This window comes from Pogona vitticeps, chromosome 5 (assembly GCF_051106095.1).
Source record: "Pogona vitticeps strain Pit_001003342236 chromosome 5, PviZW2.1, whole genome shotgun sequence".
Lineage (NCBI taxonomy): Eukaryota > Metazoa > Chordata > Lepidosauria > Squamata > Agamidae > Pogona > Pogona vitticeps.
This window is the reverse complement of record NC_135787.1, coordinates 82871220-82894210: the sequence shown is the minus strand read 5'-3', so window position 1 is coordinate 82894210 and position 22991 is coordinate 82871220. Positions and strand designations below refer to the sequence as shown.

The following is a 22991-nucleotide window of genomic DNA, read 5'->3' as shown; positions in this document are numbered from 1 at the left end:
AGGATGAAGAAATGCTGTAGTGATAATACGTAATGCTTAGGAGCTGTTTACGCACCACACTCATGGGTTGTGTTTCTGAAAGATCCAAATTTCTGGTTCTTTTTTGATCTATAGGCTATCAATTTTCATCCAGGTTATGCTTAAGGGTTTTAAGGATGGAATAATAGTGGGCACCCAAATGTTATTACAGGTGTGCTCACACTAGGGTCATATCCAGGCATTACTGCACAAGAACAGGCATAGCATTTAGGTTCTGACTTGTTGCCTGGAAAAAATAGTTAATGCTACTGCATGAATTATGGTAGATCTGCAGAGTGAAATACTGTAGACCAGTTAAAGTAGCTTTCAGTTAGAGCATCGCTATTTGCTTGCACATATTCATACAGGCTTTTGTACTGTAATAGATACTCAAAGTATTATTTTGCTTCCGTAATTTGCAGCATTCTATTTAGCATAAATTAGCTGATTTGCTTGATGCCATTATTACTAATAATATTAACACTTCCCTATGGGATGGCTTTGCATACTACTAACATATGGTATTATTTACTAATAATTTGTATTGTCTTATATACCATTTTATATGATGTATTTCTTCATTGATTAATATTTTCACTAAGTGTTATCAAGAATTTGTACAATCACTGTCTTTATCTGCTAAGCAAATGTATCAATCTAATATCATGTGTTACTTTCTAGAGTAGATGAGGATTTTTATGATGAAGTCAATGCACAACATATGGGTTGGATGACATAGATTCATTTCCCTCCGTCACTGAAGAGGTTTCATGTACTTAGAAGCTATCAGGAGTCCTACTGGCAGCATTTTGCTTGTTCAAATTATAATATAAACGGAGGGAATGTAGGAAGTATTTAGTGAAAAGTATCTTAGTTTAGAGCTCCATCTTGTGGCTATTAAGGGGTACATCAGTGGTGCTTAGTCTAACCAGGTATTGTTCTATGATTTTCTCTCTGTGCATGTGTGGAATTTCTGGAATGTGTAGACTAAGACGTTTCATTGTCTAAATCTTCTCTTTATGTAAATGATGCTACTTAATAAAAAGGAATTATTTTAGTCATTACTAGTTATTACTGCATTGTTTTCAAGGTTCTTGCAGAGTGATTGCTTTATAATCTGCTCCAGAATTTTCTGTCTCTAGTGCCCTTGTTCCTCATTTTTTTACCTTTTAAAAGATAGGGACAATGTTAGCTCTCCTCCAGTCATCCAGTACTTCACCCAATCGGTAATAGCTACTCCTCTGATAAGATTATTAGCCACACAAGCAAGGAATTTCTTGTAAGATTCATATTTGGCAGAATTAATATCCTAACAGATATCAGGATAATTGAAGTCTCCCATTACTACCACATTGTGTTTATTTGAAATGCCTGCAATTTGTTTTTCAAAAGTTTCATCTGCATCTTCTTCTTGATTGGGTGGTCAGCAATAGACTCCAGTTTACAGGCTCCTTTTGTTTTTTGGCCCTGTTACATTCATCCACATGCTCTCAATGGGACAATCAAGTTCATCCACCTCTTTTATATGCAGGGGTATGTGTTTTTGACATGTGCTACTCCACCCCCTCTCTATTCTTTCTGTTTTTTTTTCAGACAATTTATATCCTTCAGTTGCTTTATTCCATTCATGGGAACCATCCCACTAAGCTTCAGTTATCTCTATCATATTTACCCTCTTGAACTAGGATTTCCAGTTCTTGTTTGTTTCCCATACTTCTGGCATTTGTGCACAGATACCAGAGATTGTATGATTTGTGGCCTGCTTTATTTCCTGCATTTTTTAGAAAAATATTATTGGGCCCCATTAGAAGTGCTCAGTCTGTTACTCTTTTTATAATACTATCTTAGTTGATACAGCCTCAAAGACAGAAGAAATCACTCTTCTTCTATGCTTAACACTTTCTGTCATCCACAAAACACAGAATGTGTTGCAGAGCTGACCAAATTGATGGAAATTTTAACACATTATGAAATAATTAATATAAAGTTGTGTGTTCAAGTTGGTCAATTTACAGTGACCCTAACAAGGTTTTGAAGGCAAGCAAGATATTTAAGGAATAATTTTACCGGTTCCAGTCCCCCAGTGGGTTTCTATGGCTGAGCTGGGATTTAAATCCAGCCTTCCTAAATCTTAGTCTGTCAAGCCTGGTAGGAATTGTTAACTACACCACACCAAGTATCCTAATATAAAGTAGTAGTTTCAAAAGGACAGAGTACTTCTATTCAGTTTTTTAAATTAAAAGTACTATGTAATAACTCCACAAACATCCAGCATAAGGTAATGAAAGCTTCACTGGGATCCTAAACAACTGTTCCTATCCCCTCTCTGGACAAACCTGAAAACAAGAAAGAAAGCAGTACTAGCCAAAAACTATTCCTTTGATTCCTCCAAAAGGGGTGTCTTAGAATTCACATCACAAGCACTTTATTCAAAAATTATTGTCCACTTTTCTATTGCATACCATTGTGTGTACTACATAATTTGCAGAAGCACAGTTAAAAGGATTCTATAAGTAAAATCAAAAGATGGGGGAGGAAACAAAAAATTATAACTATGAAACTGAACATCAGATGAGCACCAAATTTGGCATGGTGTCATGAGTTCAGACAAAGAAGATCTGGAATCTGAGGGGTTAATTACAGCTGAGGAAAATGCTGGGCAATTAGAAGCACAGACATCTGAATCACCACCAGATTCTCCTCCCCCAGAAGCCTGGGTGAGGGCTAAGTTTCAGCAAAGACTCATGACATGAAGGGCAGAAGATTGCATGTGTGCTTCCCATAGGAACATCAGGTCAACCAGCCCTGAGTTTTAGCAGGATGAAGTGTTTAGATGACTGCTGCTGCTGTTATAAAATCTGCACCTAGAGGCTTGGAACTTTGTGGAAGCAACAAGTCAACACTCTGGCTCGCATCCATGCTCCTGCTTACCTTGGACCTTGTTCTCTGGACCCTTGGCTTTGGACTCTGACTATGGTTTGTGTTTTGGCTTTGGCATTTTGGTATCTGCTTTGCATCTTCTGGACTTCTGATATTGCTGGTATATTGGACTTTTGCCTGTTGAAACCCCCTAGGAATGTGACAGATTGCTTCCACCCCAATACACTCTCTCCACAAGATGAAGGGAGAAGTAAGTGAAGGTTCTGGTCAGGTGAATGCTGTGCTTACTCAGGTGCAGTTTCTTACACAAATGGTGGCACAACTTCAGCAGCAACAACTGCAATCCCAGGCCAAAGCTGCTGCCCAGGTAAAGTGCCCTGTGCTTCCTCCAGAAAAGTTTGGAGGAGAGGTGGAGGAGTTTCCAGCATTCCTGGGACAGTGTAAACTGTATATTGAACTGTGTGCCAAAGACTTTCCCACAGACAAAACCAAGGTATGCTTCATAGTCAGCCTTCTCAAGGGACAGGCAGCTAAATGGGCTACTCCTCTACTCCTTGCTCCTTCACCCCTGTTAACCAGCTACCAGGGCTTTTTGGACCATATTTCAGCAGCTTTTGCTAATCCCTTGCAAGCTGTTACTGCCAATAGGAAGATTCGGGCCCTGTAACAAGGTAAGGGTCCCATTTCCCAGTATTCCACTGAGTTCAGACTCTTGGCCCAAGACTTGCTCTGGAACAAGGCAGCTCTCATGGACTAATATATGGAGGGGTTGGCTGATGATATCCTGGATGAGCTGGTGTGGGCTTTCTAAAACAACAACAACAACAACAACAACAACTACAACAAGAACAAGAACAAGAACAACAACAACAACAACAACAACAACAACAACACAGACCAAACTGATGAATTGATTTGTGGTTCGTTGAGCCACTGGAGGGAAATTGGTGATTCTGAACCAAGAAGAATTGTCATTTTTGTGTTTCATCCCCATCTCTACTCCAGACTAGGAGGTATTCATATTTGTATAGAAATACAAATACCCCTGCACATAATGAGGGTCCAGCTTCCTGGGGTCGGACTGCCCACTCACCTTCTGCTGTTGCTGTGGGCTCTGCACTCCCTTCTTATCGCTCCAGAGCTCGCGGTCTGTGAGCCACTCTTCGACCTGTAGCGAGGCTCATCTAGGAGGCGGGAGGATGATTAATATTTGCAAAGAATTGGAACAGCAACAAACAAATTAATCTTGAAGATTGGTATAAAGAAATGAGGAGTTTAGCAATTAATAATAAGTTAACATGCAAAATGAAAAGAAGAAGAGGAATGATAAAGTCTAACAATTTCAAAGATGTATGGAATTTATACTTGGTCTATGTCTTTTCAAAGGGGGAGGGCTATATGCCAGCAGAAGAATCAATGTATTTTTGACAGGAATGGCATGAAAAGTGGTGCAAATTGATATTATTGGTTACCTAGTCCCAAGGGTGAAGGTATCTGACAATAGTCTGTGCATACAGAAAACTGTTATTGCCATCCAACAGAGAAAACATCAGCCTAGATGTGTGAGCATATTGATTAGAATGACACACAGCTTTTTGTGCAGTGTAGAACTGGAGTTCCTTACTCTTGAGTGCTCTCTTTGACTGTCTCCTGTGTGCATGGGAAGGTACAGCTTAGTATTTTCAGATGGTAGATGGGCTTGTGGTTATGTAGGTATATTATTTGGAGTGTCCAAAAGGTGATTTTGGGATATGGAGTCCCAGTTTCTTATTCTATTGTCCCTCTTTTTGCTATTACAGTGGTGCCTCGCTAGACAATGATAATCTGTTCCACTGAAATAGCTGTTCAGTGAAATCATTGTCTAGCGAAAAGCATTTCCCCACTGGAATGCATTGAAACCTGTTTAATGCGTTCCAATGGGGAAGAATCGTCATTGTCTAGCGAAGATCGGCCATAGGAAAGCCACTTTGTGAGCCGCCGATCAGCTGTTTAAATCGCTGTCTTGCGAAGCTTAGGTCCCGAAAACACCTGTTTTGTGAGCATGGAGGAAGCTGTCAAAATCATCATCTAGCGAAAATCGTTTTGTGAAGCAGGGACCAAACATTGTCCAGCGGAATTCCCCCATAGGAATCACTGTTTTGCGAATCACTATAGTGATTGCAAAAGGTCAATATCTAGTGAAAAAACTGTCATGCTGGGTAACTGTCTAGCGAGGTACCACTGTATTTGCATGGTGCACCATGCCTGACCACACCCTCTGTGTACAGAAAGGTGTAAGCTGAGTGATATTACCATTCTCATGGAGAACATTATCCTAGATGGGTGCATGAATGAGGTCAGACTGTGAAGTGTACACATTTTTTAATTTGCAACAGTCATTTGGCTTATAATACATTTATATGCCTTGAGAAAAAAACATTGGGTTGGAAAAAAATGTTTATTCTGCAGGGGACAATTTTCTGAGCACATGATACATGATATCAATTGAGACTGGAGTGCAGTGGCATATATACTTTGGGTCCTTATGCAATTTATTAAGTGAGTTCTGTTTTGCAATTTCTGGTTCAGCAAAGAGTGGAAACCAGTAACTAACTCCAGCATTGTTCCCACAATATTATTGTTTTAGGCATGAGCAGTGTGGCATTCAGCTCTGCTCTCACCTGTCCGTCATAGCTGGGCAGGGGAACAGCCAATGAGAGGACGGAGGGTGGTGCAGAAGTGGGAGGAGCTGGGTTATATAAGGTGTGTGTGATGTGTGAGATCAGATCAGTTTGGAAGATGAGTGATTAGAGAGATTGATAGAGAGTGAGAAAGAGCCTGTCAGTGAGGGAAAAGTCTGTGAGCTAGTGTCTTATAAACAGTGATTGACAACTTGATTTTAAACATGTGATTTACTCCTTTTATTTTTGTGTAATCAATAAACATTTTTATTTGTTTGAAAGAAACACTGGTCCTTTGGATTTTAAGGATAGGTTGGTGGCAGCAGTTTTGGTGAAAGGTAGTGAGCACTCTTAGAGGCCTGGATGGGTAAAGCCTTGAGAGTGGCTTGCTACAAGCAGAATATTATGTTTTAACCCTAAAGCTGGGTGGTTTCATAACAAATAAAACAAGGAACACATTTAAAACTTATTTAGGCTTTGATTCATGATTAATCAACAGAGCATACCACAAAGAACCACATGATACTCTTCCTCAAAAACAAAATAGGTTCTGGTCTAGTAGTGGGTAGCTTTTCTGAGGAAATGTTAATTTTGGAAGATATTTGGATGAAATCTTGTTGCTTAGTGTAATAAGCTGCATTGGAGTAGGAGCATTGAATCAGTGGGATTTGGTGAGTCAACTGTCTCATAAGTTTCATTGATTCAAATGGGCCTACTCTTGCAACTTACTGTGTTAAAATAGGTTACAACTAGAGATGGGCCCGAACTGGCAGTGGTATGACAACAGCAAGTATCTCCCCCCCCCCCCGCTACTGGGCATGAACCTAAATCTGACGCATAAATCAGTTGAGTTTTCTGGTTGGTTCATGGCTAACCATGGACCGTGAACCATCACGAACCACCATTTTTCAGATTCTTGCTCATATCCAGTTATGACTAGGCTAGGCCTATTTGAATCAACAGAACTTTAGCAGAACTCATCAAGTTACCATTGATTCCAAGCCTATTTTTCTGTGCCTTTCTAGGCTCAGCAACAAGACTCCAGCTGTCATGTCCTAAATGTAATTCTAGTGTATAGTAATAGTTGAATTGGGCAGCTTTTGAGTTGTAATGATAAATCTGTCTGTACAAGGCTTCACCCTTGTTAAAAGCTCATTATACCATACCAACCTCATACTTTCTCTTTCCTCCCCTTGCTTTTGCGCTAGTCTTTCTGTTCCACTGTATCAGTACTAATTCAGTCTGTAACATCTTCACGATAATTGGAAAACCCCTAGTCATCACTTGTCTTCCTTCCTTCTCTCTGCTTTATTTTCTTCCCCTCTTTTTCTCTCTCAGTGGTCTTTCCCTGCATCTACGTATTCAGCTTTTTCCTACCCCTTTCCCACATCTACCAGCAACCAGGAAATTTCCTTCCTCACAGGGTTATGCTACTTCTGCCAATACAGTTGCATTCTATTCCAATCACTACTTCATTATGCAAATCATGTGGTGAGTCATGCAAGAGCTGTGTTGCGAATTTATCACTCACAAGCATTACTTTCAAAGTTTTTTTTTTTTGTCAGGATATGGAAAATTGTTGTTGTTTTAAAGAGATTTCTTGCATATAAAGGAGGGTGCTCCTTTTGCCCAATGTTTTTTGTGGATCTCATGATACCTTTTCTTTACCATCTGTTCTCCTCCCAGGACTTTTGTGATTTTAACTGCAGGCTATGCAGATATTCAATAGATATGGATTTCCTGTTTGAAGTGTTGCATTTATATCTATCTATCTATTTAAAATATTTTACCCTATCTTTCTTAAAAATTGTTTATTTTTCTTTTTGCATCATTATAATGACTATATTTAAAAGCTAGAAACAGTATACATACAAATGTTTAAAAATAATTAAAGAAATATTAGATTTTAAATGGTGAATAAATTCAATACTGAAAACACATTTAGAAGCAACAAACACAACAATTCATCTTAAAAAACACTCTCAGACAGCCAGTCACTAAGGAAAAGCCTGATTGAAGAAAAATGTCGTTATCAGCTTTGTCGTTGTTTAGTCATGTCCGACTCTTTGTGAGCCCATGGTCACAGGGCACGCCAGGCCCTCCTATCTTCCGCCTCCCGGAGTTGGGTCAAATTCATGTTGGTTGCTTCGATGACACTGTCCAACTATCTCATCCTCTGCCGTCCCCTTCTCCTCTTGCCTCCACACTTTCCCATCATCAAGGTCTTTTCCAGGGAGTCTTCTCTTCTCATGAGATGGCCGAAATATTGGAGCCTCAGCTTCAGGATCTGTCCTCCCCGTGAGCACTCATGGTTGATTTCCTTTAGAATGGATAGGTTTGTTCTCCTTGCAGTCCAGAGGACTCTCAAGATCCTCCTCCAACACGACAATTCAAAAGCATCAATTCATTGGCGGTCAACTTTCTTTATGGTCCAGGTCTCACGTCCATACATCACTACAGGAAGAACCATAGCTTTGACTATTCGGACTTTTGTTGGCAAGGTGATGTCTCTGCTTTTTAAGATGCTGTTGAGGTTTGTCATCGCTTTCTTCCCAAGAAGCAGGCGTCTTTTAATTACGTGGCTGCTGTCACCATCTGCAGTGATCACGGAGCCCAAGAAAGTAAAATCTGTCACTGCATATCTTCCCCTTCTATTTGCCAGGAGGTGGATGGGACCAGTGGCCATGATCTTAGTTTTTTTAATGTTGAGTTTCAGACCATTTTTTGCACTCTCCTCTTCCCCCCCATTACGAGATTCTTTAATTCCTCCTCACTTTCTGCCATCAGAGTGGTGTCATCTGCATATCTGAGGTTATTGATATTTCTTCCAGCAATCTTAATTCCAGCTTGGGATTCCTCCAGTCCAGCCTTTCGCATGATTTATTCTGCATATAAATTAAATAAGCCGGGGGACAATATACAGCCTTGTCGTACTCCTTTCCCAATTTTGAACCATATCCAGTTCTAACTGTTGCTTCCTGTGCCACGTATAGGTTTCTCAGGAGATAGATAAGGTGGTCAGGAACTCCTATTTCTTTAAGGACTTGCTATAGTTTGCTGTGGTCCACACAGTCAAAGGTTTTTGCATAGTCAATGAAACAGAAGTAGATAATTTTCTGGAACTCTCTGGCTTTCTCCATAATCCAGCGCATGTTAGCAATTTGGTCTCTACTTCCTCTGCCCCTTCGGAATTCAGCTTGTAATTTATTTATTTATTTATTTATTTATTCAATTTATATGCCGCCCAAACTACCCAGAGGTCTCTGGGCGGCTTACAATAATTAAAATTCAATACAGCAAAAGATAAAATAATTAAAATACAATTAAAATACAATTAAAATTGCCATCAGACCCACAGCTAATATTATTTCAGTTAAAAGCCTTCTGGAACAGGAAGGTTTTGACCTGGCGCCGAAATGTCATCAGCGTCGGCGCCAGACGAATCTCAGTCGGGAGGGCATTCCATAGTCTGGGGGCAGCTGCCGAAAAGGCCCTTTGTCTGGGAGTTCTCAGTCCTCATACTGCTGAAGCCTACCTTGTAGGATTTTGAGCATAACCTTGCTAGCATTTGAAACGTGTGCAATTGTTGGAGGATTCTTTGGCACTGCCCTTTGGGATTGGGATGTAGACTGATCTTTTCCAGTCCTCTGGCCACTGTTGAGTTTTCCAAACTTGCTGGCATATTGAATGTAACACTTTAAGAGCATAATCTTTTAAGATTTTAAATAGTTCCACTGGAATGCCATCACCTCCACTGGCCTTGTTGTTAGCCAGGCTTTCTAAGGCCCACTTGACTTCACTCTGCAGAATGTCTGGCTCAAGGTCAGCAACCACATTATCTGGGTTGTCCGGGATATCCAGATTTTTCTGTTATAATTCCTCTGTGTATTCTTGCCACCTCTTGATGTCTTCTGCTTCTGTTAGGCCCCTCCCATTTTTGTCCTTTATCATGTTCATCTCTGCACAAAATGTTCCTCTAATATCTCCAATTTTCCTGAACAGCTCTCTGGTTTTTCCTTTTCTATTATTTTCCTCTATTTCTTTGCAATGTTCATTTAAGAAGGCTCTCTTGTCTCTCCTTGCTATTCTTTGGAAGTCTGCATTCCATTTTCTGTAACTTTCCCTATCTCCCTTGCATTTTGTTTCCCTCCTCTTCTCTGCTATTTGTAAGGCCTCATTGGACAGCCACTTTGCTTTCTTGCATTTCCTTTTCTTTGGGATGTTTTTTGTTGCTGCCTCCTGTACAATGTTATGAGCCTCCAGCCATAGTTCTTCAGCATTCTGTCCACCAAATCTAGTTCCTTAAATCTGTTCTTCACTTCCACTGTGTATTCATAAGGGATTTGGTTTAGATTATACCTGACTAGCTCAGTGGTTTTTTTCCCACTCTCTTCAGTTTAAGCTTGAATTTTGATATGAGAAGTTGATAATCAGAGCCACAATCAGCTCTAGGTCTTGTTTTTGCTGACTGTATAGAGCTTCACACTTTCTCCATCTTTGGCTGCAGAGAGTATAATCAACCTGATTTCGGTATTGCCCATCTGGTTATTTCCATGTATAGAGTCGCCTCTTGTGCTGGAAGTGAGTGTTTGTGATGACCAGCTTGTTCTCTTGACAAAAGTCTATTAGCCTTTGCCCTGCTTTGTTTTGAACTCCAAGGCCAAACTTCCCTGTTGTTCCTTTTATCTCTTGACTCCCTACTTTAGCATTCCAATCCCCTAGAATGAGAAGAACTTATTTTTTTAGTGTCAGTTCACATCTTTCTTTGTTTACCAGCTTACCCGACAGCAAAGGTGGGGCCAGCCTAGCCTCCTGCGGAAGGGAGTTCCAGAGTGTGGGAGTTGGGTCATATTACTAGACTGAAGCCTAGGGCCCCATCAATGGACCAGGATCAGCTGTAGTGGGGTGAAAGACTGAAGTGTCGGAGTGGGCCTGAAATACCTGAAAGCCTAGGGGCTCAGCCATAGGTTAATACGGCCCTGTCTGGGAGCAGTGATAGAGAAGGCCCTCTTCTTTGTGCGATAGCATTCTGTGGCCAACTAAATCATGATGCTTGAAGCACTTCCTTGGGCAGCTCTTGTTGGGGCCACTCTGGTACACCTCTAGCCAGGTGTCTCCCTTTTCCTCTTCTTATTAGAGGAATCTTTCCTTTGGTTTGATTTCCTTTAGTTAGCAAAGTATAAAATATACTGTAAAATGAACTGCTGCAACACAGGGGAAATGTGAAGGAGTATAGCTCTGCATTACAGCCCACTGGCTTTTAGTATGGTGTGGGCATACATTGAAAACAAACCATGAATCACAGTACATTATAGAGACGAAAAAGAAAAGAAAAAAGTGCAACAGGAAGAGGAAGGCAAGCACTGGATCAGCAACTGTATCCCTGGTTGATTGATGGCCTTTTGGTCCACTGTCCTGACATTCTGCATCGGAAGACAGAGATTGCAACTTCTCAATGACTACAGTCCCATGGCCAATTGCAGAGGCCAGGTTGTACTTCTTTTCCACAGTGCAACTTTATAGGACATAAATTTATTAGTGGATGGTGTTATTAAAAACTTTATCATCAGCTTGCTTGCATAAGATTCTACAGACCACTTCCATCATGTTTATATTGACAACCATTTCAGGAGTCTGCAGAAGTTGTTGATATAAAAATTAGGGCTATTCCATCAGCCTTGATGATAGGCTACTTACTTTCTCCCTCTTCCCTATTCTTCCTCTTTCGGTTTTGTGTTATGGTTTAGAATGCAGAACATTCAGTTGTTATTGACTGTGCATTACCTGCTCAGGGAAGCTTTTTGTTTAAGGAGTGATAAAACTCCAATGTGCAATAAGTCAAGTCTCATATGTAGCCAGCAATGATAGGAGTTTAAGGACAATGAACATCCTGAAGTTTCTATAGTGCTCAATGTATTATCTTGAAATTATCATTTATATGAAATTTGGCTGTAGTTCTAGGCACACCTTGGAAAGAAGTCCCATTCAATGAAGCTGGGCTTCCTTCTGGATGAACCGGAATTGGTTTGGGCAGCGCATGTTGTCCACTTGAATGTTTTCCTTTATTGTGACCTAATATGGGCTATCATGGATTGCTGCCTTGTCGTGGCGAAGGGGCTCGAGTAATTCAGAGAAGCTATGGGCTATGCCGTGCAGGGACACCCAAGACGGACAGGTCATAGTGGAGAGTTCCGACTAAATGCAATCCACCTGGAGTAGGAAGTGGCAAGCCACTCCAGTATCTTTGCCAAAAATACCCCATGAACAGAAACAAAAGGCTAAAAGAGATGACGCTGGAAGATGGGACCCTCAGGTCGGAAGGCGTCCAACATGCTACTGAGGAAGAGCAGAGGACAAGTACAAGTAGCTCCAGAGCTAATGAAGTGGTTGGGCCAAAGCCGAAAGGATGCTCAGCTGTGCACTTGCCTGGAAGTGAAAGGAAAGTCTGATGCTGCAAAGAAAAATACTGCATAGGAACCTGGAATGTAAGATCTATGAACCTTGGGAAGCTGGATGTAGTCAAACAGGAGATGGCAAGAATAAACATTGACATCCTGGGCATCAGTGAACGAAAATGGACAAGAATGGGCGAATTCAATTCAGATGGTTATTTGTGCGGCCCCTACGCTGGGCACTTTTAAGAGTCAACTAAAAACATGGTTGTATGTTCAGGCCTTCCCTCCTGCCAATATTTAATTCTTTCTTTATTTTTTCTTTCATTTTTTTTTATTATTGTATGTGTTATGGACTGTTTGTAAAATTCTTATGTTTTCGTATACACCTTATTGGAAGCCGCCCAGAGTGGTGGAACCAGACCAGATGGGGGGAGATATAAATCTTCATCAAAGCCTGAAGACCTCATCCAAGGATTCGAGAACTTAATAGACTCCATAGCAGCTAGCCTCGGGCGGCCCCCCCAACAACTTCAGAAAAGACTGACCTCGGCCACAGGCCCTAGATTAGACAAGGACTGTATCGCCCTGAAGCAGGACATGAGGAGGATCTATAACAACTACAGATCCTCTAAGTCCCTCAAGCTCCCCTCCCAGTACTCTGAGCTGAAAACCCACCTCAGGTCAGCCATTAAGAAACTCCAGCATCGCTCTGCATTGGTTCGATGGTCCTATCTAGTCGAGGCGATTAATTCAGGCAATAACAAAAAATTCTGGGACGTAGTTTCTGGTTCCTTCATCTTTAAGAAGACCTCACAGGACCTCCCCCATATACCAGCCGAGACGTGGGAACATCATTTCTTGGCCACTTTTCACGACAGTTGCAAGCCCACAGTGCCAACTGATCCGCCCCCACCTTGCGACCTTCCAGACTGGGCACCAGTCACAACTAGCCAAATAACACAACTCATAGGCCAACTTAGAACTGGAAAGGCCCCAGGCCCCGACGCCCTCCCTTCGGAATTGCTACAGGCCTACACCGAGTGGTGGGCGCCGGTGCTCGCTGCCCTGTTCACCGCCGCCAATGAATCCGGTATGATGCCTAGGACGTGGACACAGGCTATAGTAATTCCGATTTACAAGAAGGGAGACAAGAAATCCCCAAACAACTATAGACCTATAAGTCTGCTCGACATCATTGGGAAGATGTACGCCAGTCACCTACTTCACAAACTTCAAGATTGGCTACTAGATCAAGACATCCTGGGACCCGAACAAGCGGGTTTCAAGGCGGGAAAGTCTACACTAGACCACTGCCTGATCCTATCCCACATGATCTCCAAATACGCCTCACAACCCAATACCCGCCTCTACGCAGCCTTCTTAGACCTAAAAGGGGCCTTCGACTCCATCAATAGAGATATCTTATGGCTCAAGCTCGCTAGGCTGGGTATGGATAGGAGGCTCCTATTTCTAATTCAAAAATTGCATGCAGGCTCCACATGCCGTATAAAAATTTCGTCGAAAGGGGCTCTTTCCAACCCCATTCTCGCCAACAGAGGAGTGAAGCAAGGCTGCGTCCTGGCCCCCACCCTGTTCAATTTATTCATCAATGACCTCGCCCCACTTCTATGCAATATCATCGGACACAGCCCCAAACTAGGCCATCTACAGATACCGATCCTACTGTACGCGGATGACATGGTCCTTCTTTCCCGTTCAAGGGTCGGCCTAAAGCGGCTCATTACCTGCTGCCTTGACTATCTATCACACAATAACCTTCAATTAAACTTCGAGAAAACCAAAATCATAGTCTTCGGCAAGGCTTGGAAATCTTTCCCATGGTCCTTCCATGGGAAATCTATCCAGCAGGTCAGAGAGTTCAAGTATTTGGGCGTTTTCTTTCACTACCGTCACTCCTGGACAACTCACCAACGGGCAGCAACTAAGTCTGCCAAGCTCTCGGCACAAGCCATCCTACGTTTCCACCACACCTGGGGCCATGGCTACATCCCCGCTGCCCTGCAGATCTTCAACTCGAAATCAGTCTCACAGCTCTTATACGGCGTCCCCATCTGGATGTCTTCACTACACAGCTCCGTGGAGAGAGTCCAATCTGTATTTCTATACTAAATCTTAGGCCTTCCCCACTGTGTTCCATATGCTGCCCTATGTCTTGAATGCGGTCAACAGAGAATTGAAACTAGGGCCTGGCTCAGTTTCCTAAAATACTGGGTCAAAATCTGTTTTCTCTCTCCTAAGGACACCCTGCTTCAAGCCCTGCTTGATGACAGTTTGTTACCCAAAGGCCTGGCCCTATTCTTAAAGAAAATCAAGACCCTAGGGCTGCCACCAGACCTAATGGGCTCAATACCCCCCTCTAGGGTCTTCCAAACCATCAAAAACAGGGTCTTGGACATAGAAGGACAAACGCTATTTAGCGCGGCCCTGAAAGTCTGCTCTCCGCTGTACTTCCAGCTACCTCTCACCCTCGGACGCAGACCCAACTACCTTCATCTTCTAGAACAGCCACAAGACCGCTGGGCATTCACCCTCGCTAGATGTAACATATTACCATCAAGTCTAGCGCAGGGCAGGTATAGGGGCTTACCAACAGAATTGAGAATCTGCCCATGTGGGCAGGGAAAGACTGAATCCCTGCAGCACATGCTATTTTATTGTACACTCTACAAGGATATCCGCCTGTCACATCAGATGGTCTTTCTCCCCCTTCATTCCGGATGGGCAGACCTGAGGAAAATACAATACCTTCTAGGTGACCTTAGCAAGGAAGTCACTCTATCAACCGCCAGATACGTCCAGGCCATTATCCAGAGACGCCGCAACATGTTCCCCCAAAACGAGGGGCTCCAACTTTGATGTTCTGGTTCCTCCTCCCCCCAGTAATGAATCTTTCCCCGGTATTTTATTGTTTTATCGTTTTATTTATGCAGCATGCCAATAAAGGTTTCTGTACTGTACTGTACTGAAATATAAATCAAATGAATCAAATAAATCAAATCAAATAAATAAATAAATAGATGATTATCATAACTACTATTGTGGGCAAGAAGCCCGTAGAAGGAATGGAGTAGCCCTCCTACCCAACAAAAGAATGGGAAAAGCTGTACTGGGATACAATTTCAAAAATGATAGAATGATTTCAATACGAATCCAAGGCAGACCTTTCAACATCACAATAATTCAAGTTTATGCACCAACCACCAATGCTGAGAAGACTGAAACTGATCAATTTTATGAAGATTTACAACACCTTCTAGAGTTGATACCAAAGAAAGATGTTGTTCTCATTATAGGAGATTTAAATGCTAAAGCAGGGAGTGAAGAGATAAAAGGAACAACATGTAAGTTTGGCCTTGGAGATCAAAACAAAGCAGGGCAAAGGCCAATAAAGCTTTGTCAAGAGAACAAGTTGGTCATCACAAACACTCTTTTCCAACAACACAAGAGGCGACTCTACACGTGGAAATCACCAGATGGGCAATACCGAAATCAGATTGATTATATTCTCTGTAGCCAAAGATGGAGAAGCTCTATACAGTCAGCAAAAACAAGACCTGGAGCTCATTGTGGCTCTGATCATCAGCTTCTTATAGCAAAACTCAAGCTTAAACTGAAAAGAGTAGGAAAAACCATTGGGCTAGTCAGATCTAATCTAAACCAAATCCCTTATGAATGCACAGTGGAAGTGAAGAACAGATTTAAGGAACTCGATTTAGTGGACAGAGTGCTTGAAGAACTATGGCTGGAGGCTCGTAACATTGTACAGGAGGCAGCAACAAAAACCATCCCAAAGAAAAGGAAATGCAAGAAAGCAAAGTGGCTGTCCAACAAGGCCTTAGAATTAGCAGAAAAGAGAAGGGAAACAAAATGCAAGGGAGATAGGGAAAGTTACAGAAAATTGAATGCAGAGTTCCAAAGAATAGCAAGGAGAGACAAGATGGCCTTATTGATGTATGGAAGTGAGAGCTGGACCATAAAAAAGACTGACCGCCGAAGAATTGATGCTTTTTAATTGTGGTGCTGGAGGAGGCTCTTGAGAGTCCTCTGGACTGCAAGGAGAACAAACCTATCCATTCTGAAGGAAATCAACCCTGAGTGCTCACTGGAAGGACAGATCTGAAGCTGAGGCCATCTCATGAGAAGACTCCCTGGAAAAGACCCTGATGTTAGGAAAGTGTGAAGGCAGGAGTAGAAGGGAATGAGATGGTTGGACAGTGTCATCGAAGCGACCAACATGAATTTGACCCAACTCCGGGAGGCAGTGGAAGACAGGAGGGCGTGGCGTACTCTGGTCCATGGGGTCACGGAGAGTGGGACATGACTAAACAACAACAAATACTGTATGGGTTAAATAAATTCCCTACATGCGAAGAACGGTTAAAATCAGAATCCATACAAACCTACCAGGAAACAACTTGTGCATTGTAGGTTGCATCCCATGAAACTAATCTATAATCAGTCTCGGGTAAAGAGGACTTGCGGATTCCTTTGTTTTATAGTTTTTTTCGTTCCATGTAAGCTGTAAGTGATGGAAAGGCATCACATTACAGGAGTACATTGGAACTTACTGAGTCTGCTTTCTCCTCCACTGATTTTGAATTCTTTCCCATTTCCTGATTTATTGATTCTTCTCACACACAACCGCTCTCCAGCTGTTTTCCCCTGGCACCGGCACTGCTTGTGCGAACCTACTCTCCAAGGAGACCTCCGAGTCCCTGGCAAGATGCGGACAAACGAGCAACTTAGGGCAATGGGTCCTTTAAGGGCAGAAAGTGGCTTCGGGCTCCCCTTGCGCGCATGCCCACTTGGCAGCCAAGGCGTGCATAATAGTGAGAAACGGGGGGGAAGGGCGGCTGGGCTATCGAGGCCGTTGTCAGTGGAGGGACTTTGCAAGGCTCTGAGGTGGCTTGGTTTCGCGCATGCGGGGTACACGGCACGCCGGCTGTAGCTTTTGTGGCGGCGGGAGCTGCAATCGCCGCATCGCCTCTTTCGTCACAAGAGCGTGGAGCACCTGGGGGCGGGGCCACAGAACCGGGGGAGGCGGTGGCCAGCGGAGGAGGAGGAGGAGGGGGGACAGACGAGCGACGACGACGCCGGGGGAGCTGCTGCTGCCGCCGCCGCCTCAGCCGCTGAGGGTGTCCATTTCCGACGGTTCGGCCACCGGCTCCCGCCTTCCTGATGAGCCCGAGCTGCCTAACGCTCTCCGCTCCCGGGGGCGAGGGCTGGCGGGGGAGGCCGGAGGGGATCTTTCTGCTGCTGCTCCTGCTGCTTCTGCCCCTGCCGGAGACGGATGCCGCCGTCTCCGCCTCGCCTTCCTCCGCGTCGCCTGCCGGCCGGTGCGAACCCAAAGCGGAGGACGTGGCCGTTAGCCGCCGGAGAGGAAGCCCTGGCATCGCCCCCGCAACCAGAGGCGCTCCGTCCACGTCGCCGGCGGCGGCGACGGCGGCCGAAAACCCGTCTCTGGGGACAGGTAAAAAAACCGGGTTCCGGGGTTGCCGGGCAGGCTTGAATGAGGGAAGGAAAACGGCGGCGGCGGCATCCCTGGTGAAGGAGGAAACGAGGGCGGCTCGCTCGCTCGGCTGCTGCGGAGGGTAACTCCGGTTTCTCTGGGGTCGCGCCTTCCCACGTAACGCGTGTCCCCCCCTCTGGTGACTCGGAAGCACGTGTCCAGATGTAAAGCGCAAAGGGGGGGGGGGGAGAGGTCAGCACAGGTTTCGGCTCCGTGCGTGCCTTCCAAGCTTGCGCCGCAAAAGTCGGGGGTTGCTGCCACGTCATGTGTGGAATATATATAAGGAACGTGGAGGGTGCGCGGGACAAATGCGTGTCGCGCTATCCCGAGTATCCTGAAAGCACCCTGTTCAGGAAACTGTGCTCTGCAGCTTCCTGTTGAGTGTACTCTGTTTGGGACACTCTTGGGTGTGCCTGACTCTCTGAAATGTGTGAAATGACCCTGCAGAAGGAAATAGAGGAAAAGAAGGGGTCTGTCATGGATATATACTCGGTTTTTGAGAATGGTCTTGACAGGATTTGATGGTGGGAATCAGGAGATGAGCAAATATATGGCTGGTCTCTGATGTCTCTGTATCCTTCCCTCATCCCCTGGCTAGTGTGATACACATTAGATTTGGAAAGGCTATTTGTGATAATTTTTGCTTTTAAGAGTTGTTGTCATGTGTGAGAACATAAGTGGGGCATGTGATGGTGTTTAATGTTCAGTGCTCATTAGGAGGAAGGTTTGACAGGCTGATAAACCTTCTGTGCACCCTTGCAGTATATACAAGGAAAGGAAGGTAGTGTTGTGCTATTTCAGTGGTTGTTTGTGTGTGGAGTAGGAGGAATTTAATCTGCAATAATGATCATAAATAAGATTAGGATTGAATCTTGCGTCTAGAAGCTCCCTTTGGCAAAGCCTTTTCAGTACTTTATTCACTTTTCATTGTGCTTTGACTGTCTCATATATGTTTTCATTGTCAGACTGTCAAGGCTACCAGTGTTATTGACTTGGTTCAGTCACTGCACCTATTGCTGCCACATATTTCTGCAGAAGAACCAAAAGATCTGCAGGCTGTTCGGGCTGTATGTGTGTGTTGAATTACTAGTCAAAAGGAGCCCAAGCAAGCAGCAGCAATGCGGAATTGAGGCTGCTATATGAGGCTTCCCTAGAAATCCCAGACGTCCAACTAATCATTAATCTACAGGAAGGTCCGTCCTATAAATGTGCTTTGGAGCGTTCTTATAAATAAACCAAACATGTCAAGGGTAGATGATACTGAATATTTATCACACTTTTATCTGCAGTGGTTTGTGCTTCTTTGTGGTTGGGAAGGCCTACTAAATTCTAAGCCATTTTCAGGACTGTAGTAACTGTTTTGATCATTTAGCTTTGTATTGTACAAAAAGACAAACAACAATGTTAGAATAAGTTTGGAGTGAAATAAACAGGCCTTTGAATGTTAGAAAGCCTGTGGAATTCCTTCCCAGGAACTAGATTCAGCATTCTAGTGTTGCAACTAGTAAAATGGATTGTAGATTGTTCTGCCGGAAGATTTGTGAACATGATGGAATTAAAGCTTTCTCCTTGTGTTAAAACTATAAACATTCACATATTTTTTTATTGAGGGAGTATCCACATTCACCTGAAATATATAAATATAAAATATGTAAATAGAAGTGGAAATGCATCAGATAAAAAATTAATACTGGAGAAAGTGCAAACATTTTCTTACTTCAAGTAAAGTTTTTTTCTATTTTCTCTCTTCAAAATGTGGAAATGGCTCTAAAATGGTTTAATATAATCTAATGTCAAGAATGGGTTCATCAAGCTTACAGGCTGTCAAAAAGATGTAAGCGTTGTTGAAGTTGAAACAATGAATACATTTAGCATACTTCACTTTGCAATTTCCAGTAAACCAGAAGGTATAAACTCCACATAAGGAGAGACTTGCCTGTTTTCTTTTGAATATAAGCTTAAAACAAGAACTGTTCAACATCTCAAGAGACTTTAACAATCCTATCCTACACTGTGGTGTCATCATATGGTACTGTAACTTTCAACATGCCCATGAAGTGGATATAGCACTGAGTTAGTTTTCAGCGGTGGCAGAATTAATGCTGGCTGTTTCACAATCCTCACTCCCCTGCTGTATGGACTGAACAGTGATGGGATCTATGTGTATTGGCAGGCTAATTTTTAACTGTGTACAAAACTTTGAGGAAAACACATTTCAGATGTGAAATAAAATTCAGCTAGAAAGACCAAGAATTCCTGTCTTTGCGGCTACTGTTTGATGTAAAGTAGGTGACTGGATAGTTCAGTTAATTAGACTACCTGAGTGTGGACCCAGGAGTTTGATTCCTTATAGTACCTCTGAGGAGAACAGTCAGCCTGCGACTGGGCAAGCTGCACATTTTCAGAATGCCACCAGAAGAAAGGAGTGGTAGATTACTTCTGTGTACTATAGGAAATCCTGGTCACCATCAAGTCAGAATTTAATTGCCAGTACACAATTCTTACCGTTTGTTATGAAGTAAAGACTCGCAACTGCCCAGTCACAACTACATTGACATTCTATATTGTTTATTCCCATGTTGCTGCAGTCATTTCACAATCAGAAAATACCCCCTCCCCAAGATGAATCACAACAGTCAGCAGGTATATAATTCTGATTTCTTTGACTAATTTGGCTTTTGTAAATATCAGCCATAGGAAGATGTTATGTGTAGTTACGTTCAGTGAAGTCACTTCCAACTTATGGTATCTCCATGAATTTTGTTGTTGTTGTTTAGTCGTTAAGGTGTGTCCGACTCTTCATGACCCCATGGACCAGAGCACGCCAGGGCCTCCTGTTTTCCACTGCCTCCTGGAGTTGGGTCAAATTCATGTTGATAGCTTCAATGACACTGTCCAACCATCTCATCCTCTGTCGTCCCCTTCTCCTCTTGCCCTCACACTTTCCCAACATCGGAGTCTTTTCCAGGGAGTCTTCTCTTTTCATGAGATGGCCAAAGTCTTGGAGCCTCAGCTTCAGGATTTGTCCTTCCACTGAACACTCAGGGTTGATTTCCTTCAAAATGGATAGGTTTGTTCTCTTTGCAGTCCAGAGGACTCTCAAGAGTCTCCTGCAGCACCACAGTTCAAAAGCATCAATTCTTCAGCGGTCAGCTTTCTTTATGGTCCAGCTCTCACTTCCATACATCACTACAGGAAAAACCACAGCTTTGACTAGTCGGACCTTTGTTGGCAAGGTGATGTGTCTGCTTTTTAAGATGCTGTCAAGGTTTGTCATCACTTTCCTCCCAAGAAGCAAGCGTCTTTTGATTTCGTGGTTGCTGTCACCATCTGCAGTGATCAGGGAGCCCAGGAAAGTTAATTCTGTCACTGCCTCCATATCTTCCCCTTCTATTTGCCAGAAGGTGATGGAGCCAGTGGCCGTGATCTTAGTTTTTTTTTTTATGTTGAGCTTCAGACCATTTTGGCGCTCTCCTCTTTCACTCTCATCTCCATGAATTAAAGTCCCCCAAAAGTCCTGCAATGAACAGCCTTGCTTAGGTCTTGGAAATAAAAGGTGGAGACTTTCTTCATTGAATCATTCCATGTCATGTTGATTCTTTCTGTTTTCCTGCAGCCTTTCACTTTTCTTAGCATTATTGTTTTTTTCTAGTGAGTCTAGTTTTTTCATGGTGCCCAAAATATAACAGTCTCGGTTTAGTCATTTCAGGTTATGCAGGGGCTACATAGTTTCATCCAAAAAATTAAAAATGTCATATCTATGCCTTTGTAATTTGTCTTATTTCTCAGGGTTAAAGTCTGTTCTTTGTTTTAAACAAAACCCACCACAGGGAGGTAGTTGCCTCAGCACCAATTATGTTAGGCACTGTGCCGTCTCTCTTTGTATGAGGTAAGTCACCTTCTGCTGTACAGATGAAGCTGTGATAGAATTCAAGAAAAGGTGTTTTGAAATTTGGCATCCTACTTTTGCTTCTGTATTTCAGGAAAATATAAATTAGCTTGCAGCTACCCAGCAAGCCATGTACATGGCCTCTGTGATCAGGGCAAGGGCTTGCTTTGGCTAGACAGATCTGACCCATTAATAAGAATAATTTTAGACATACAGAAAGAGACAAGAATTTTTAAAGATGAAGCATGAAACACCCAATCCTGTTCCTGCTACTGGCTGTATTTCTGGGAAAGACATTAAGACCATGTCCACATCATTTTCTTAAATGGACACTCAATGGTTTCCTTATTTCTCTTGCCCAGAATGGTTTTTATATTGTTGGATAACATGTTTATTTTCATTCTACCAGATCTGTTTTTTGCTTTGCCCAGCCAAGCAGAGTACTTTTTTTAAAGAAGCATTGACTAGAATTCTGCTGATGTTCATCTAAGATTTGTGTGGCATGTTGTTGCTGATAGATGAGATGATGGGGTGTGTCTCGGTGATATGTCAAGTAATTTGCTTGACTGTGCATGTGAGATGCATCTTGACATCTTTTAAGTAGCCATGATTAGTTGCAGTAAGATAAGCAAATCTCACACAAACAATAGGATTCTGACCATTATCTGTCATGATTTGAGTCATTTCTATTCCAGTGGCAGCCCAAGATGATTCTAAATATGATTTTGGAAGAACCATATTTCCTTGAAATCCCTTGGCTTAAAAGGTTTTTTAAACCGGGGTTTAACATCCTCCCTGCTCCTGCTATAAGTCTGCATTGATTTTTATCTACCCTGATGTAAACATACTGTTTGCACACAATGACTGAAATCCTGTTGCTTACCATAGTAAGTTGCATTAGGGTAGACCCATTGATTCACTAGAGATTTACTGAATCAGCTCCTTCATAAATTCTTTTGGTTCAAATGGGTCTACTCTTAACTGTGACTTACTATACTAAAATAAGTCACAATTTCGTCTTGCAGGTTTTTTGTCCCGTGAGGCGTTCGTCTTGTGAGGCACCACTGTATAGGAATTAAAATGATTATCTTCCCAGAACAGGACTATTTCATATGACAATAGTGTACAAATCATGCTTAACCATGATGCAGTGCTTTAATCATGCCCTTCTGCAGGTAAAGGCTTTTACTTCCTCTCTTTTTTCATTACTCTGCTATTTATTTAATCACACTGTTTTTTTTTAGCAATCTTTCAGTCCAATAAGTTATTAGCATTCTCTGATAAAGGCACATTTCTAATGCTTTTATCTAGTAGCAAAGTAGCAGTGATGACCACAACTCCATTGCCAAACATCAGAACTGAGAATATATAGCACCATAACACATATTTTTAAAGCTAATTTTAACTTTTTGTTTCCTCTTACATTCTTTGTTTTAAAGAAGCTGCTCTGTGGCATTACTATGTTGATTTTTATTGTTAATATCTAAAATGGCATTACTAGTATTTAATAAGAGTTTTTTGTCTTCTCTGAACCAGCAGTTGAGGATTATATGAACTGTGGCTAATTTAAAGCAGAGATGAGAAGTGTGTGCCTTGTGGTTGTTGGATTGCAACTCCCC

General features: G+C 42.6%; 1 protein-coding gene across 2 annotated transcripts in view; it reads left to right on the top strand.

Moving 5' to 3' along the window:
• The first annotated feature begins 17039 nt into the window (after positions 1 to 17039).
• The window catches only part of STIM2 (stromal interaction molecule 2), an 87221-nt gene continuing 81269 nt past the window's right edge, over positions 17040 to 22991 (top strand). Inside the window, exon 1 of one of the 2 annotated variants that reach the window (XM_073001116.2) lies at positions 17040 to 17444. In XM_073001116.2, the coding sequence (XP_072857217.2) occupies positions 17153 to 17444 (292 nt within the window). In that variant the 5' untranslated portion in view covers positions 17040 to 17152. The remainder of the gene's footprint in view (positions 17445 to 22991) is intronic. The other variant, XM_020780406.3, reaches the window with a different exon arrangement.